The following is a 17,971-nucleotide window of genomic DNA, read 5'->3' on the forward strand; positions in this document are numbered from 1 at the left end:
AAGGTCTAGGTGGAGGACGGGGGATTGTGTGGCTGGGCTTGCGGTGGGGAAAGCTGATTCCTGCTACGGATGGTGAAGAGATCCGGGGGAGAAGTGAGCAGAGGGGAAGGGGGTGGGGGAAACTGCCGATGTTCTGGGGAAAGACCACACATGCTTAGACTAGGACGGCAGTGGGGGAGACAAAGACAAGCTAGGACCTTGGATGGTCAGAGGCAGGATGGGAGACCTAGCCAAGGCAGACTCTTGTGGATGAGCCACTAGGCAGATGATGGAGCTAGACTCCAGGAGAGGATCAGGGCGGGGAGAGGAGGCAGATCCTGGACTCGGGTTGGCTGAACAAAACGATGTATAAATTATTACGACTGTTAGCATGAATTCAGGAAAAATGAGGCTTGACACAATGCCTTCATACTCATCGCTCTTATCAGATTCTGGCAGCGGCCTCATGGGATACAGGACTGAGGGTCAGAGATGTTTAGGTGGGAGGGAAGTAAACTGCAGGTGGTGGGGGACCTTGCATGGCAAAGGCAGCAGGAGGAGGCACAGCAAAGGGCAGCACTCTGCAGATGAACACATCTGCTTATTATCTCTCTTTTTTACTTCTTATTTTTGAAGCCAGGGAGTCTTCAGTTCAAATAGGTGAGAACCTAGCATGTAACAACAATAACTATCTGGAGTCATGTGAGCACATGAGGGAGTTTGAGCTCTAGGCTTCCCCCACCCCACCCCGCCCCCTTCCTCCAAGCCCCTAAAGAAGCCCTGGGGTCCCAGGAGCAGGTTACAGGTGGTGGAGATGATGCCCTACCTTTCAACCTCCCAACGGCCCGTGGGCTTCCTCACGGGCCATATGATCAAGAGTAATTTCGCCCTACAGGCCATGGTTGCAATGGGAAAAGACAGATTTTCAAGAACCTGTTGCATCTCAGGCACAGCCAGGCCTTCAGGTGACTTATCCTATTTAATCCAGTATCTTCCTCCACAGCTGGGACTGTCCCCCCCATGCGACAGCTGATCAAGCCCAGGCTCAGCACCCAAATCAGACAGCTCCTAAGTGGCAAGACAGGATATGAAGTTGGGGTTTCTTCTACGACTCCGTGCCTTCCTAAAAAGCAGAGGGGGTCCCGGTTCGCACAGGGCACAGACACCAGGGCCGCTCTAAGAAAGGAGAGCAAGTGTTTTGTGCCCCCATCCTGTTCTCTTCCCCACAGGGTTGGCGCTAAGACCCTGAGAGACCGGGCGGCTGGCTTTCACTTTAATTAGTGCAGCAATTTGCTAAATTTTGTTTTTCCCCTTTTAAGAGTGTTCATCAATTCTAGCTCAGAATAGATTGGAAGGGCGCACAGATTATCACGACAAGCCCCAAGTGCTAAATTCTGAACGTCTCGATCAACTCCGGTGCCTGAAATATGGGAAAATCAGAAACTCTGGCCAGCATCTCTGTGATCTATTTAAAGTGTTATGGCTCTGAAATGAAAAGATAATGGCTTTATGAGGTTTGGAACAAGCAATTTGCTAGCATCAGCCTCACACCTAGGTGTTTAGTCCTTCCCAAGGTGACTGAAGATACAGCAGCAATGTATTTCAGCAAAAGTACATGTTCCATTAATCATGGCAATTTGTTAAATCCACAAGCATTGCAGGGTACCCACAAATGCGCCAGAAATACAGAAAAGAACAAGATAGCACCCCCAGACCCAGCCCCCATTAAGAAGGTTCTAAACCAAAGCAGCAGACAGACAAGTGAACAAGAAAACGTCTTCCTCTTGCCTGGAGGAGACACGAAAAGTTCTCGGAGGAGGTGGCCGTGCAGCTGAGTCCTGACGGATGAGTGGGGCTTGGGACAAGGCAGGTGGACGGGCGCATCAGGTAGAAGGAATAGCCTAAGCAAACACTCAAACACAGGAAGAAGGCAGCAAGCCCAGAGGTGGTTTCCTAGAGCTAATTACTAAGTGAATTTGCAGGAATGAGGCTGGAAGAAGGGTCAAAAGCCGGCACATGCAGGACTTCTTCATCTGACTGTAAATCTCAAGCTTGACGCAGGTCCTGTTGGGACCGTGGGAGGATTTTATTTACTTATTTATTTGGTCTTTTTAGGGCCCCACTTGAAGTACATGGAGGTTCCCAGGCTAGGGGGCAAATTGGAGCTGTAGCCACAGGCCTACGCCACAGCCACAGCCGCGCCCAAGCTAAGCCATTGTCTGTGACCTACACCACACCTCACAGCAATGCTGGATCCTTAACCCACTGAGGGAGGCCAGGGATCAAACCTGTATCCTCATGGATGCTGGTGGGATTTGTTTCTGCTGAGCCACGATGGGAGGAGGAGGATTTTAAGCAAGGGAATGACATGGCCCAAGCGAATCTCATTCGGTTGAAACCCTCTGGGCCAACAGGATCCTGAATATTTATTCAGCAGAGTCTTATACACAGAGCACATTCACGTGTATTCTCTCACCTGAGCTTCCTGATCACTTCCCGAGGTGGGTGTTACTATTACATTTCTACTGATGAGAAAAGAGCAAAGCTGCAGCTTATTTGCTTTGTGTCTCATGACCAGTTGATGACATTCTACAAAGTCAAGCCCAGACCCATCAGACTCCGAGGTCAGCACTGACCTCACTGGGAACAGAACTCTCTAGATAAGAGCCACCCTAGCCCTCTTTCAGATACACACCAGGACAGAGGCCTCCAGCCTCCACACAAAGCTGTGGTGGCCAGAACCACACAGGCCAACACATACTGCACACTCAAGAATGACCACAATTTGTTATTTGTGGACTTACTCATGATGGCCATTCTGACTGGTGAGAGGTGGTATCTCATGGCCGTTTTGCTTGGGGTGAATAGATGCAGACTATTGCCTTTGGAATGGATTCGCAATGACAGCCTGCTGTGTAGCACTGGGAACTATGTCTGGTCACTTATGATGGAGCAGGATAATGTGAGAAAACAGAATGTATACATGTGTATGTAACTGGGTCACCATGCTGTACAGTAGAAAAAAATTGTATTGGGGAAATAACAATAAAGAAAAAATTAAAAAAAAAAAAAAAAGAATGGCCACTGAAGGCTTCTGATACTAAAAGCAGATTTGAATGGCAATCACCCCCGGTTATACCCTGGATGTTTCCGGTCGGGAGCTGAGACATCTCCCTGAGCCGCCGTCTCCTAAACCACAAAGCATCCGCTGGAGGAGCCTAGGGAGGCCCGCCCACCCCCATCCGTACCTTGAGCTCGTCCGCGTTGTAGAAGTCTACACGGACGGCGGGCACCATCCAGGTCTGGAAGAGAGTGGCCAGGATCTGCTCCGCGATGGAGTCGGCGATGAGGTGGAAATGCAGGGGGTTCCGCCTGTGGGCAGTGAGAGGAGGAGTCAGGAGAGGGAATCAAAGCCTTTGAATTCCACCCACAGGAACACGCTCTTACCAGCGGGTCACAAGCGGCCAGTTTCTTTTTGTCCTTTTTTTTTTTTTTTTTTTTTTTTAAGAGCCACATCTGCAGCATATGGAGGTTCCCAGGCTAGAGGTCTAATCAGAGCCGTAGCCACCGGTCTACACCACAGCCACAGCCATGCCAGATCTGAGCCTCGTCTGCAATCTACGCCACAGCTCACGGCAACGCTGGATCCTTAACCCGCTGAGCAAGACCAGGGATCAAACCCGCAACCTCATGGTTCCCAGTCAGATTCATTTCCTCTGCGCTACGATGGGAACTCCCAGAAGCGGTCAGTTTCTAACAGCAATGGTGAAGTTCAATCAGGCATGTTTACCAAGCCAGTGCCTGCTGGGGAGGAGAGAAGAGCTGACAAGGGCAGCTCATCCAACCTTGGGACTTCAGAGGCATGACAACCAAGAGCCAGAGAGGGGAACATCACTGGTGACACTCGATGGAAACCAATTGCCAAATCTGTGAAGAGGGCATCTAGGCTTCGGAATCCTAAGTAGAGCATGTGTAATGATTTGGTCAAGGCTTTATCTTGGCCACCTACCAGTGCAAAAGCGCACAGACAGAAGATGAGGTCTTGAGACTGGCTGCATGAGGCCGGCCGAGTACGTGGCCCATTACCCAGCACTAAGTCCTGTCCCCGAAAGAGAACCAGGCATCCACGACGGATCCTCGGGGGCTCCCATCACCACTGAACCTCAGCTCGCCTTCACTCTTCATATTTCTAAAGCCTCTATCATCCCACTGTAACACTGAGGCAGCACCCAAAGTATAGTACAAAAGAGCAAAGTGTCCGATTCCAACAGAAATGAGTTCAGAGTCCAGCTCTGGCATCTAGGAAAGGGGGACTCTGAGCATGGATCTTATACCCCTGCACAGATGCTTCTACATTCTGCAAGAGGTTAGAAAAACTTCTTTGGAGTTCCCGTTGTGGCTCAGCGGGTTAAGAACCCGATCCAATGTCCGTGAGGATGTGGGTTCGATCTGGTCTCACTCAGTGGGTTAAAGGATCTGGCGTTGCCACAAGATGCGGCAGAGGTCACGGATGTGGCTTGGATCTGATGTGGCTGTGGTGTAAGCCCCAGCTGTTGCTCTGATTCAACCCTTGGCCCAGGAACTTTCACATGCCGCAGGTGCAGCCCTAAAAAGAAAAAAAAAAATCTCTTCTTCAAGCTATTGGGTCAAATAGATGAAATAAAAAGTGCAATAAAAGATGCACATGGACAATATAGAGGGGATAAAAAGAGACAGCAGATATGCCTTCCTGAGAGACCGCTAGGTGCAAAGCAATAGTTCAGTCCAGAAGAAGGAGCATCCTAAATACCACTGCGCCCGTAAGGACACACGCTCACATTGTAACACCACGAAGGAGCCCCTGAGGGAAACTGCAAGCTGAGCCTGACCTCGTGCCCCCGCCTCAAGGAGCTCATACTATTTAGAGAGATGGTTAAATAGAAACACAACTAAATATAAACAGGAGGCAGAACATGATAATGGCTACAACAGAACACGAGGTTCTAGGGGAGTAGAGGAAAAGAAAGGCTAACTCAGACTGGGAGAAGGATGCATAAGACTGGGAGGAGCAGTGTCTTAAAGATAAGTGACTGTATCCATGGCAAAGAGGCAGAGAAAGAGGAGACGTGATCCAAGGAGAAGAGCAAGAGACCATGGCAGGGGCCCAGGGGTGTGGAGAGTGTGGTGGGAGATGAAGGGTTAGCAGGGACTCAGGGGACTGAGCAGAGAAGGCAAGAGATGCGAATGCAGAGGAAGAAGTGCAATGAACGCCCACTTCAACCGTCTGGGCTCCGGCAGCAGGCGGGGGTTCCATGACTGGCCCCACAGCTCCCAGGCTCCTGCGCAGTCGCTCCCCAGCCCTGTTCTAAATTCCAGACACACAAACGTCTTTCAATTCCCCTGCCCCCATGCTCTCTCTCCATCTGGGTCTTTGCAGATATGCTTTACTCTGCAGGAAACCCTCTTGCATTTGCTTATTCTATAAATATTTATTGCACACCTACGACTGGCCTGGTGATGGGCAAGGATGCGCCATCCCTGCCCTCATGCATCTCACGGTCTTGCCCTCTCCTTCCTCCTCTTCTCCCTGCTCACACTCCCCATTCAGCATTTGGTTCTCTCTCCAGCCTTCGCTTCTGAGGTCTGCCCTCATTTGTCCCTAGAATTCTTGCCTGACCACCCACAGCTAGGTCAGGGCCCTCCCGAATGCACCTGCACCCATGTACCTAAACAGTGACTGCCTGTTTACCTGTCTACATCCCCCCTGACTGTGAGCTCAGGGAGGTGAAGGATGATGCCAGATGATGTCCATGTGTGATCTTCCCATGATCCAGGGAAGAGTCTGATAAATGAACTGAAGGATGGGATGGGTGATGGACACAGGACAGAGAAGGGGAAAAGAGGAGGACACCTCCTTTGGATTAGACTAGGTAAATGTGATATGAGAATTTGACTTAGTGTTAAAGAAGTCGAATCTAGAAGGGTTTCAGAAGAGATCTTAGATATGGGGGAAAATGGAGAGGAAGAAGATGACACTGGGTGTCCTCGGTTGGGAGTGATGTCTCCAAGATTGGGGATACCGAAGAAAGGGACACTGGAGGAATAGGATGGCTTTGGGGTTGGGTATACTAAGTTTAAGGTGAGGGTGGCACAGCCAGGTGGAGCTGGGAGATGAGACGAGACCTGAAGAAGATAATTATCCAAGGCCAACCCGCCAAACACATACCAGGTGCTCAAGGGGGCTGAGCTGAATAAATGACCCAAAGAAGCAGTCGGCACTGCAGAATTCTAAGAAGCAGCTGCTAGCTGTCCTAAGTGATATGGGCAGTGTGAAGGAATGGCGGTGTTTATAGGCCAGTGACTTACCCGAACGCTAAGTCAGAAGTAGCTAGACAGTCACTGGGACGACGGATGGCCCCTTTAGTCATCTGTTTGGGCACAACCAACCCCACCTGCACAGAGGAGCCACAGCAGAGCCTTATGTATCAAGAACGGACAAAGGTAAACCTGTATGACTGCCAACTTGCTTTTTGTGTTGTTGTTTAAGGGCTGAAACCATGGCGTACACAAGTTCCCAGGATAGGGGTCGAATTGGAGCTGCAGGTGCCAGCCTACGACACAGCCACAGCAACGCAGGATCCGAGTCGCATCTGTGACCTACACCACAGCTCACGGCAACACCGGATCCTTAACCCGCTGAGTGAGGCCAGGGATCAAACCTGCATCCTCCTGGATACTAGTCAGGTTCCCAACCTGCTGAGCTGAGCCACAGTGGGAACTCTGACTGCCGACTTTCTATCCACTGTGGAGGGATGGTTTAATTTTAAACATGCGGTGACAACAGCAAACAGGTCAAGCTGCTCATATTTGCTCCAACACATGTTTCCATCACATCTGTATCTTTGCCTGGGTTATTCCTTCTCTACCGCATGGAGAGCCCTGCGTTCCTGGTCATCCTCCCAAATCCCCTTTACAAAGTCCTCTCCTCCTGAAAACGTCCTGAGAGCCCACCCTCCTCCCTTCCTTCTCCTGCTAACTGGGCACCGCAAGTGCAAAGCAACTCGACCCCTTACAGCGAGGCACTGTGATGCAAATTCAAACACCCGCTCCTCCTCTGGACCACGAGGCCTCCAAAGACGGCAACCATCTTTTCCTCTCCATCCCCAGTGCCCAGGGAAGAGGCTGGCAAATAAGGGATGCTCAAGAGACAACAGGAAAAGACGGCCAACACACACGCCTTCCCTGTCACATTACCCTAAGAAGCCAATGGATGGCACGCTTACACCAACGGTTGGAGATTGGGGCTCGGCTTCAGAACAGCTGGGTTGGAACCTGGCTGTGCTGACTACTGAGGGACCATCACAAGCATCTGACTTCATCTCTCTAAGCCTCAGTGTCTTCATTTCACACCAGGAACAACAATCAGTAGTAGTGTAGTCAGTATTACAAATAGGATTATAAGTAGTAAATAAGCAGTATTATATTGGGTCATTGTGAGGATTAGGTGGTGGGATATATGCATAAAGTGCTTAGCAAAAAGCCAGGCAGGTGGCAAGATTTCCATACATGTTAATACTGGTATGGTCTGAATGTCCATTGCCTCCCACCTCGAACTCCTAACCTCTAAGGTGATGGTATGTACCAGCAGGTGTGGCCTTTGGAAGGCAATTGGCTCACTAGGGGCAGAATCCTCCTGAAAGGGGTCGGTGCCCTTATAAAAGAGGCTCTAGTGAGATCCCTTACTTTTTTGACCATGTGAGGACACAGAGAGAAGCCTAGAGGCTGGAACGCTGCTGCCCACACTCCCCAGAGCCAGGCCATGCTGGTGCCATGATCTCAGACCTCCCAGCCTCCAGAACTGAGAGAAGAAATACATTTCTGTTGTGAAGAGTTCCCTGATGACCTAGCAGTTGAAGATCTAGCACTGTCACTGCCCTGGCGTGGGTTCGATCGCTTCCACGTGCCAGGGGCGTGGCCAAAATTTCTTTTTCTCTTGTTAATGATGCTCCCACATTTGTACTATTTTGTTATAGCTGCTCAAATGGACTAAGATGACTATTATCAACATTAACTTATGAAACAGTTCTTTTCTCTACTGCTCTTGCATCGCTTTTCAAATAAAGCACCATCAATTAGTTCCTCCATACATAGATCAAAAAATGAGTTGAATGAGAACACACCCAACAAAGAGCTATCAAGCAGCATGTAAGGCAGAACAGGGATTTAGGCAATGAATGAGCTGCGAGTCCTCTCTTTGGGTAGCAATCAATCTGGCAGATACAGAATACAAATAACCACATAAACATTAGAACACAGGTGTGCCATAACCCTGGGCTGCACACACAGCTGCAAAGTTTTGGAATTGCACATCCCACAGGGAGCCACGTGAAGACACGGACATGGACAGTGAGTGAAGATACTCCTGGATTTGGAGAGTGAACAACCTGCACAACCGTACAAGACAGCTCCACAAGGAGGAACACACAAGCTATAGGAGTATGAGGGTAAAAGAGACCATTTCTCACTAGTGGAGAATCTAGGCAGTTTCCACGGAATGATGTGGGAGGTAAACTGAATCTTTGGATGGAAAAGATAGAGGATAGTGGAAGATATTCTGCAGGATATAACAGAATAGGAAAGGAACAGAGGTGGGAAAGTCTACACTGTATTTACGAAAGAACAACAGTCTCATTTGAGTGGACCAGACAGTAACGTTTATTGAACACCTAGTGTATGCCAGGAATGGGAGTATAAAAAAAAGAAAGAGACAGTATTAACAGCAGGCTGGGCCAGAGTGTGTGAATTCCTAAAAACCCTATTTCATTCTCTAAGATAAAGAGAGCCAGACAAGGACTGGGGGAGCTTGGAAGGCAGCAGATCAAAGGTGTAATTCAGGAGGTGAATCTGCTCACTGAGCAGAAGTTGGACCAGCGCGGGTAAGAGGGACAGGCTCTCAGAGGAGGATGCTGCAAGCTCCTGTCCAAGGCATCCCCTTTTCCAAGTCCCCTATCGGGTCTATTTCAGGTGTCTCTCTGGAAGGGAGAGTAAATCCAGAAAGACACTGAGCTCATCTGTAAGACTAAGTGTTTGCATTGCCAAAGGGGCCAGTGAGCCTCATCAGCTTCCCTAATTAGACAACTAGGAAAACGCCTAAATCAGAGCACACATGGCCCCCAGCCCAGGGGATCACCAGGACCCTGATGGTTTGCTGAGCTGGTCTCCGCAATCCTCTGCTGGTTAACCACATCTCAATGCGGGGGGAAGGGCTGCCAAGGCTCCACCTTGGGTACCATCATGAGCACCGGGGTCCCTCAACTCCACCACCAGCTGCAGGGGACAAAGCATCTGAAAACTTGTCCCAGATCACTTTTCGTCAAGCTTCTGTGTAAGCCAGAACGGGGCCCCTGAGCTTGAATTTGTGATCCAACTTCCAACCAGATGGTCCCATCTTCATATCCCGCGGACCTCCCAGAATCCAGATGGCTGCCCCATTATAATCCTCCTAACACACCAAGAATGTCAGCTCCACGGGGACAGGGACTTGGTCTGTCACACAGTGGTGTCTCCTACCCCCCGGAACTGTACCTGGCATGTTAAATAGGGGCTCGTTTTGTCCTCTTTCGGCCCCTTGCATGGTTCATCCTCTTGAATTGCCTGCTCGGGTTAAAGATGCCCCATTCACCCAGCCTCACAAGTTAGAAATGGAATTGTCACCTGGGCACCCTTCCCACCCATGAACCACACACACAGAGTTAATGGCAAGTCCCGAGTGGCAGCGTGAGCCTCACGGCTGGGGATCTGAAGCCAAACTGCCTGGCTTCTTACCTCGGTTCTTTCCCAGATGATGTGACCTTGGGGGAGCTTTGCAATCTGAATCTCAGTTTCTGAATCTGTAAAATGGGACTGACTTGAATGGCTCCTACCTCAGAGTTACTGTCAGATGGACCGAGTTAAAACATATGAAGCCCTTAGAACAGTGCCTTGCAGGCGATAAGGACCCAATAAATGTCAGCTTTTATGACCCCATCTAACCTCTGGTAACATATCATGAATATGTTCACCCCTTCTCTTCCTGTTTCTGAGCTTGCACCACGCCCCCCAACAGATCTTCCACCCTATAAGCCCGCCCTGAACTCTCTCCAAAATGCTCACATGATCCCCTGCTTACCACACAAGGGATAAAACTCAGCCTCCCACATTCAATTAACAGGACCTTCGCTGGTGTCATGCTGCCCCCTCTCCAGTTCCCTGTCTTCCCTCTTCCTCTTGCACCCCAGTCACAGTCCTTGCCAGATGGCATGTGACCACTCCCCCGCTCTCCTTCAGGAACAAACTGAAGCGTCACCTCCTCAGGGAGGCCCTCCATGACTACTCCATCCAAAATGCCCCTCTCCATCGGCCATCCTTCCCTGCCCCATCACCCCATTGGCTTTCTTTCTAGCACTTACTTGTATTGGAAAACTCCCTGCTCATTTGCTGGTCTAGCTCCACCCTCCACTAGGATGGGAGCTGTCCAAGGTAGAGATGCTCCCGTGGCACAAAGTACCTACTCTCTTGTTTACTCTCTCTGCCACCACAGTGCTTAGAAAGAGCCCGGCCATGAGTCAGTACCAGGGCTTAGCTGTGTTCTCCTGCAGCCTGTGAGCACACTTTCATCTCTTCCACAGCCACCTACACATTGCCTCGCGTACTGCTTCCAGCCTTCTGTTCTCAATTTAGACACCACGGCTCCAGAGAAGCCATTCCACAGCATCAGATGCCCTTTCTTAGTGCCTCCCACCACATTCAGGCTTGCAACACGGGTTTTTTGCAACTGTTCCCTGTGACATGGAGTCTTGGCGCTGGGAGTTACATTTTGTTAATAATCTTCTCCCCAGATTTTTAACAGTTCCGTAGACATAATCATCCAGTAACTGTTTACTGAAAGAATGAATAAATGACAAATAAATAATTACCAAAGAGATGTGAATTCCCTCAGAGTGGATACAATTACCTGGAAGTTACGTGTAGAGACACATAGAAGAAAATGTGGGAGGAAATCTTTGAATGTAAGATTAGGTGACGGTTTCTTAGATATGACATCTAAAGCAAAAGACAAAAATAGATAAACCAGTTTTTGTCAAAATTAAAAGATTATGCGCGTCAAAAAATACCTCCAGAAAGTGAGAAAGGGGAGTTCTCTGGTGGCCTAGCAGTTAAAGATTCAGCGTTGCCACTGCTGTAGCTCAGGTTTTGATCCCTGGCCTGGAAACTTCCTGATGCTGTGGGCAAGGCCAAAAAAAAAAAACCCTGAAACGAACTTGAAAAAGCCCCAGAACAGGAGAAAATAATCTGAAAAGTGTATGTCTGATAAGGGACTTGTAACCATAATATGAGATTTTTCTACAACTTAAATACAAAAGCAAGTAAGCAGATTAGAAACTAAGCAAAGGATCTGAAGCGTCATTTCTCAAAGAAGATGTATAGACAGCCAATAAGCACAGGAAGAGATGCTCAACGTCACCAGTCACTAAGGAAATCCCAATCAAAACTGTGAGAGACCCACTAATACGACTAAAATAGGAGTTCCCATCGTGGCTCACTGGTCAACGACTAGTATCTATGAGGATCCAGGTTTGATCCCTGGCCTCGCTCAGTGGGTTAAAGATCCAGTGTTAGTACTATGAGCTGTGGTGTAGGTTGCAGACGCAGCTTGGATCCAGGTGGCTGTGGCATAGGTCAGTAGCTACAGCTCCAACTCAACCCCTAACCTGGGAACCTCCATAGACCACAGTACGGCCCCAAAGAGACAAAAATAAATAAATAAATAAATAAATAAATAAATAAATACTAAAAGAGAGAACAGAAAGATAATAACAAGTGTTGATAAGGATGGGGAGATACTGGAACTCTCATTTGTTCCTTATAAAATGACTGCAGCTGCTTTGGAACACAGTCTGGTGGTTTCTCACAAAATTAAGCATAAAGTTACCACTGCTGAGTCATTCAATTTCACTCCCAGTTATACACACAAAAAATATGAAAACATATGTTCACACAAAAGCTTGTACAGAAACCATCACAGGGAGTTCCCATCGTGGCGCAGTGGTTAACGAATCTGACTAGAAACCATGAGGTTGCGGGTTCGGTCCCTGCCCTTGCTCAGTGGGTTAACAATCCGGCGTTGCCGTGAGCTGTGGTGTAGGTTGCAGACGCGGCTCGGATCCCCGTTGCTGTGGCTCTGGCGTAGGCCGGTGGCTACAGCTCCGATTCAACCCCTAGCCTGGGAACCTCCATATGCCGCGGGAGCGGCCCAAGAAATAGCAACAACAACAACAACAGAAAGACAAAAGACAAAAAATAAATAAATAAATAAACCATCACAGCAGTATTATTCATGACAGTCAAGAAGTGGAAACAATCCAAATGGCCACAATTGATGAATAAACAAAATGTAGTTATTCATACAATGGAATATTATTAGGCAATGAAAAGGAATGGAACACCGACACAGGCTACAACAGGGGTGAACCCTGAAAACACGATGCTGCGTAGAAGTCCATCACAAAAGACCAAAAAGCACAGCACATGCTCCTGAGAGTAAATGTGCAGAGTAAACAAATCATCCGAAACAGAAAGTAGGTTAGTGGCTGCCAGAGGATGGAGGGAGAAAGAAATGGGGGATGAGTGCTAATTCATATGGGTGTTTCTCTACGAGATGCTGAAAATGATCTACTATTAGCAGTGAGAGCTGCACAACTCTGAATATACTACACACCACTGACTTGTTCACTTTCAAAGAGAATTTCATGGTACGTGATTTGCAACCCAATGCTCACTCATTGGCCTGGGATTGGAGCGTGATGGTCTGATCTGTGACTGTGGGAGAGGCCTGGTCTGCTCAGCTGTTTCTGGGCCTCTTTCCTTAGGGAGCTGGGCTGTACAGTGAATGATCTGCCCTGGTGAGGAAGGCGTGCAATTATCCAGGTTGGCCTCAGACTGTAAGGAAACCCCCAAACAGCCCAATTATGTCCAGAGGTGAAAACATATCCCCCAATTCAGGACTAACAGCCATGGAGGTGAAATTTCATTCTCCACGTCTCATTTCACATTTGGCTCCTCTCTCAGGAAGGTGAAAGTGTTGTAATGAGAGAGCCCTGCACACCCCCCAATCAGCCAGAAGCCATGTGCCTCCTTCCCCATTGCCGCTGTTGAGAGGGAGATTAGCAAGCGATGGGCAGGTGTTAGGGACATATTTACACCAAAATGAGTTACACACCAGCTGAAGATCATAGGAATGCATTCAGAAGAATCACGAAAGGAGTAATTTTTTCAATAATGATGTCATGTTTGTTAATTTTATACCCGTGCAACATCAAAAATCACCTTTTAGGCCAGCCCACCCCTGACAGGTGCATCTGGGGAGCAGGGCTTTAAACCCATGGGAAGAGGAATCTACCTGAACAGGCCAGCCTGAGTGCACATTTCCATGTACAACGGGTCCCACATAGCTGGCTTGGGTTCGAGTAACAGACATTTAGGTCTGTTCTATATTCAGACCAGGTCACACTTTGATAACAAAGGAGGAAGCAAGCACATGCTTCATCTTCGGCAGAGCCTGCAGACTTGCTCGTAATGAGCAATGCTCCTGCTGCCTCTGGTTTCCTTAACTGCTCCCCTGGTCCAGGTTGGGAAGCAATAAATATGATAATACAAAGAAGCAAAGATGATTAAACCCTAGCTTTCTCCCTGCTCTTCCCTCCTTATTTTGTCAGGAATGTGCCACAGCCCCGACAAGGCAATCCAAGGTCTGTTTTTATGAAACTATACAGGGACGTCTGAGCTGAAATAATCCTTAATTATTAAGTTTACAATGGAATTGCAATCTGAGAGAAAGAAAGTGCCTGTGACAGCAACTCGAATGCTCAGTAAATCTGGTACACGAGAGATTTAATGGAACTCACTGCAGAAAAACACAGCAACCCAAATGAAGGTTTTTCAGTGAGAGTTCTTGGTGTAGGGGAGGACAAGGGGCCTTGATTATGTGGGAAGAACTGAGGACAAGTCAGTAGCATGTCAGAAAAGCTTTCAGTAGGAGAAGAACAGAGAAGCAATCAAAGGCCTCATGGTGTGGCTAAAGCAGCATGATTTTAGGGTTTGCCAGAGTCAAGGGTAGAATCCCAGGAGGATCACTTACCACCTGTGACCTTGAACAAGCTATTCATCCTCTCTGAGTCTCGGTTTCCTCAGACATCTGTGGGGATAAGGGCATCTACAGTGCAGGGTTGGGATGAAGGTCAAATACAATGACCTATCCTCGGCCCCTGAACTATATGAGTCCATTCCTTTTGGTTTGGCATATAGATGAAATGACCAAACAGCATCGATCTTTTATCTGGTCACTGATATGACATGTATTGGCTGTTCCACCCCCAACTTTACTGAGGCATAACGGACACAATTTGTTTTTATTTTTTCTCTTTATGGCCAAACCTGCGGCATATGGAAGTTCTGGGTTAGGGGCTGAACTGGATCTGCAGCCGCCGGCCTACATCACAGCCACAGCAAGCCTGGATATGAGCCACATGTGCGACCTGCCAAAGCTTGTGGCCATGCCAGATCCTTAAGCCACTGAGTGAGGCCAGGGGGATCCAGCCACAGATTATGGCTGTGACATGGGTTCGATCTCTCTCCTGGAAACTTCTGCATGCCATGGGTGTGGCCAAAAAAATTAAAAATTAAAATAAGAAAAGGATATTTAAAGCGGTCACTTGTTAAGAAGTCAGACTCTGCAGCTAGACAGCCTGGGTCCAAACCCAGCCCTGCCCTTCCTCTCTGTGACCCTGAGCCTTGACTTCATATACAGATCCTCAGTTTCACCATCTGTGAAATGGGGATGACAGCAGCCACCTCAGGGAGCTATATGAACATTCGATGCATCTGAAAAACACTTAGCACGGAGCTTGACATAAAGTAAGAACTATCTTCATATTTATTAAACAAATAAAATATAGCAATGTTGCAGATCGATTACCTTTTTTGATTTTCAAAACAGAGTTCTACAAGAAGCTGGGGAACAAGCCAAAGCTCTAAGAAGTACAGTGAATCAGAATCATTGGGTCAGAATCAGAATCCACTTCTGTTTCTTTTATTCAAATCTGAGGTTTCTCCCTTCAGAATCTGGATACTGTTCTTGCAACAAGCTTAAGCCTGAATAAGCAATAAGACAATTAGAGGCAGATGCTGGTCACAAAAATGCTGTTTTATCCGCTAGATTTTTAAGGGGCTGCAAGTAAAGTTCAAAAAAAAAAAAAAAAAACCCAAAAAACAAAACACCCCACCACCACCAAAAACCAGCCGTTTTGATACGCAAAATAAAGGAAATGGCCCAGCTTCCTCCTGCCAACAGGCTAGAGAGTAAGTAGATCATTCTAGCAAACAAACTTTAAATTTTTAAAACTGGAGGCAAGCATTTAGTTACTAAAAAAAAAATGTTTTCTACCTCTGCTCACTAAAAGCTAGCCTTCCCTGAAGAGCAGCTATAATTCCCAGTTTATTTGCAATTGGGATTGGAGTTACAGGCATTCCCCAGTTTTTCTTGAAATAGTCTCCCAGACATACGTTGTGCCATTTTCTAATAGGTAAACTTATGTTTTGCATTTATTTTTTTGCATCCACTTTTTTTCATTAGAGGTGGCAGAATGAGATGACCGAACATACATGTCAGGAGGAAACCAGACGAAGATCATGTGTATTTATACCATCCCGTAACGCAACATGCAAAATCCCCTTTTCATGTTTTTTGCTAGTTTTTCGCCACGTATATGTGTATCTGTATGATGCTACGCATGTGTGCATGTCTTTATATAATGGAATGATATTATAATCAGTTTTTGAATTCTATTGTCACTTACTTTATATCATAAAATGTCACTTGTGCATGATGCTATGACATACTTTTATTTTGGCAGATGGAAGTTCCAGGGCCAGGGACTGAACTCGCACCAGAGCAGTGACCCGAGCCACAGCAGTGACAATTCCAGATCCTTAACCCACTGCACCCCAAGGGAACGCCCATGTTTTGACACATCTTTATATCTTTTATAAGTAAGACTAGGGCTTACTAGAGATGGACCACTATTTAGACTTATTGTTTATTAAGTATTATTTCAATTTTTATGATTGTAAGCAATATTTCATAATATTTTTTTTTTTTTTGGTAGTTAGGATTTTCCTTTTAAGATGCAGTCCCTAAAGCATTCATGTAGAGTAAACATTTGGGGCATAAGAGTATGAAGTTTCGAGAAAGACTACAGTGGCAATTTTCAGTGCCGGCATCAGCCCATGGCATTCTTTCACTATCTTTTAAAATACAGCGTGCCCACTGTCATTAGGTGTGCTGCAGAAGTAAAACTGATTTGATGTAACAAAGCAAACCTTAAATGAAATTTGGCTGAAAATCTTGTCTGCAAAATAAATCTAATTACTATAATTAACATTGAAAGCCAAAAGACGCATCCTACACCACTGTGATTATATTATTAACATTAGGAAGGTACTTCATTTTGTCAAAGTATTTTATAACCATGTATTAGTTAATCCTCATAACATGCTTCGGAAGCAATGGAGCTATTTATAGCTGGACTTTTTCTGAGCCGAGTGTCTTTGAAAAGTCCTTTTGTCTTGATATCTCAAATCGTTATCACCAGCATATCAATTTGAAGAATCATTCTCATTTGTAGAAGCTCAAGAATGGGAGGGGGTGCTTAACTGGCTATTTGGTCCAAGGAGATCAAGCAGTCACTGATGGGGTGGGGGGGGGGGTGTGTGTGCAGAATTTTCATACCACATACTGAGAATTTGTTTTCTTTTCAAATCTCCATTCCTCCATGAAAGCATGGCATGCCGTCAGCAGCTGATGATAAAACTACTGCTATTTTTAAATTTACCATCTTTGTGCTGCATGTACTGTAGGAGCAAAAGTTTAGACACAATAGGATTCTTATGATTTCAACAACTATTGGAATTACTAGGTTTTTATTTAAATATTATCATCACAGCGATACTATTTACACCCAGCACTCCCCCCAGAAGTTTTTATGACCTTAAAATGTCCCATAATTGAGAACAAACACAACTGACTATCTGTAATCATGCAAATACTCTTCTCTAAAGAGTGGGCTCTTTTTTTTTTTTTTGTCTTTTTGCTATTTCTTTGGGCCGCTCCTGAGGCATATGGAGGTTCCCAGGCTAGGGGTCGAATCGGAGCTGTAGCTACCGGCCTACACCAGAGCCGCAGCAACGTGGGATCCGAGCCGCGTCTGCAACCTACACCACAGCTCACGGCAACGCCGGATCCTTAACCCACTGAGCAAGGGCAGGGACCGAACCCACAACCTCATGGTTCCTAGTCGGATTCGTTAACCACTGCACCACGACAGGAACTCCTCTTTTTTTTTTTTTTTAATCCCAATCAGGGAGGGACCTGAGTTCTTTAGTGGAACAACCAGTAAATACGGAAAGGCTGAGAACTGCTCATCTGATTCCATGCTTAGCCTATGTGATGCCTGGTTTCGAGAGGCAGAGACAGGCTACAGAACCACCACTCTTAAAAACTGAAACTACCACCTTTGGAATGGATACGCCAAGAGATCCTGCTGTATAGCAGGGGGAACTATACCTAGTCACGTACGATGGAGCATGATGGAAGATAATGGGAAAAAAAGAATATATATGTATGTGACTGGGTCACTTTGCTGTGCTGCACAGTAGAAAATTGACAGAATACTGTAAACCAACTATAATGGAAAAAATAAAAACCATTTTAAAAGAACTGCATAGACGCTCTGGTGGAGGGAAAGCACCCCCCCCCTTATTCAGCATCCCCATTTCCTCCTCAGATGGATGGATAACTGAAATCACAGTGCCAACCTGACAAGGCTACAAGGTGGAGCCCAGCGCCCCTAGTGGTAACCAATGGCAATGACTTTGCAGGTTGCTCACTCCTTTCCCAGCACTTTCCCACTGAAGTTTC

General features: G+C 47.0%; 1 protein-coding gene across 2 annotated transcripts in view; it reads right to left on the reverse strand.

The window, feature by feature from the left end:
- Nucleotides 1-17,971, reverse strand: part of LARGE1 (LARGE xylosyl- and glucuronyltransferase 1) — a 588,827-nt gene that overhangs the window by 271,155 nt on the left and 299,701 nt on the right. For both annotated transcript variants that reach the window (XM_021081477.1, XM_021081478.1), the window contains exon 5: nt 3,228-3,351. In XM_021081477.1, the coding sequence (XP_020937136.1) occupies nt 3,228-3,351 (124 nt within the window). The remainder of the gene's footprint in view (nt 1-3,227; nt 3,352-17,971) is intronic.

This window comes from Sus scrofa, unplaced genomic scaffold (genome assembly GCF_000003025.6).
Source record: "Sus scrofa isolate TJ Tabasco breed Duroc unplaced genomic scaffold, Sscrofa11.1 Contig1878, whole genome shotgun sequence".
NCBI lineage: Eukaryota > Metazoa > Chordata > Mammalia > Artiodactyla > Suidae > Sus > Sus scrofa.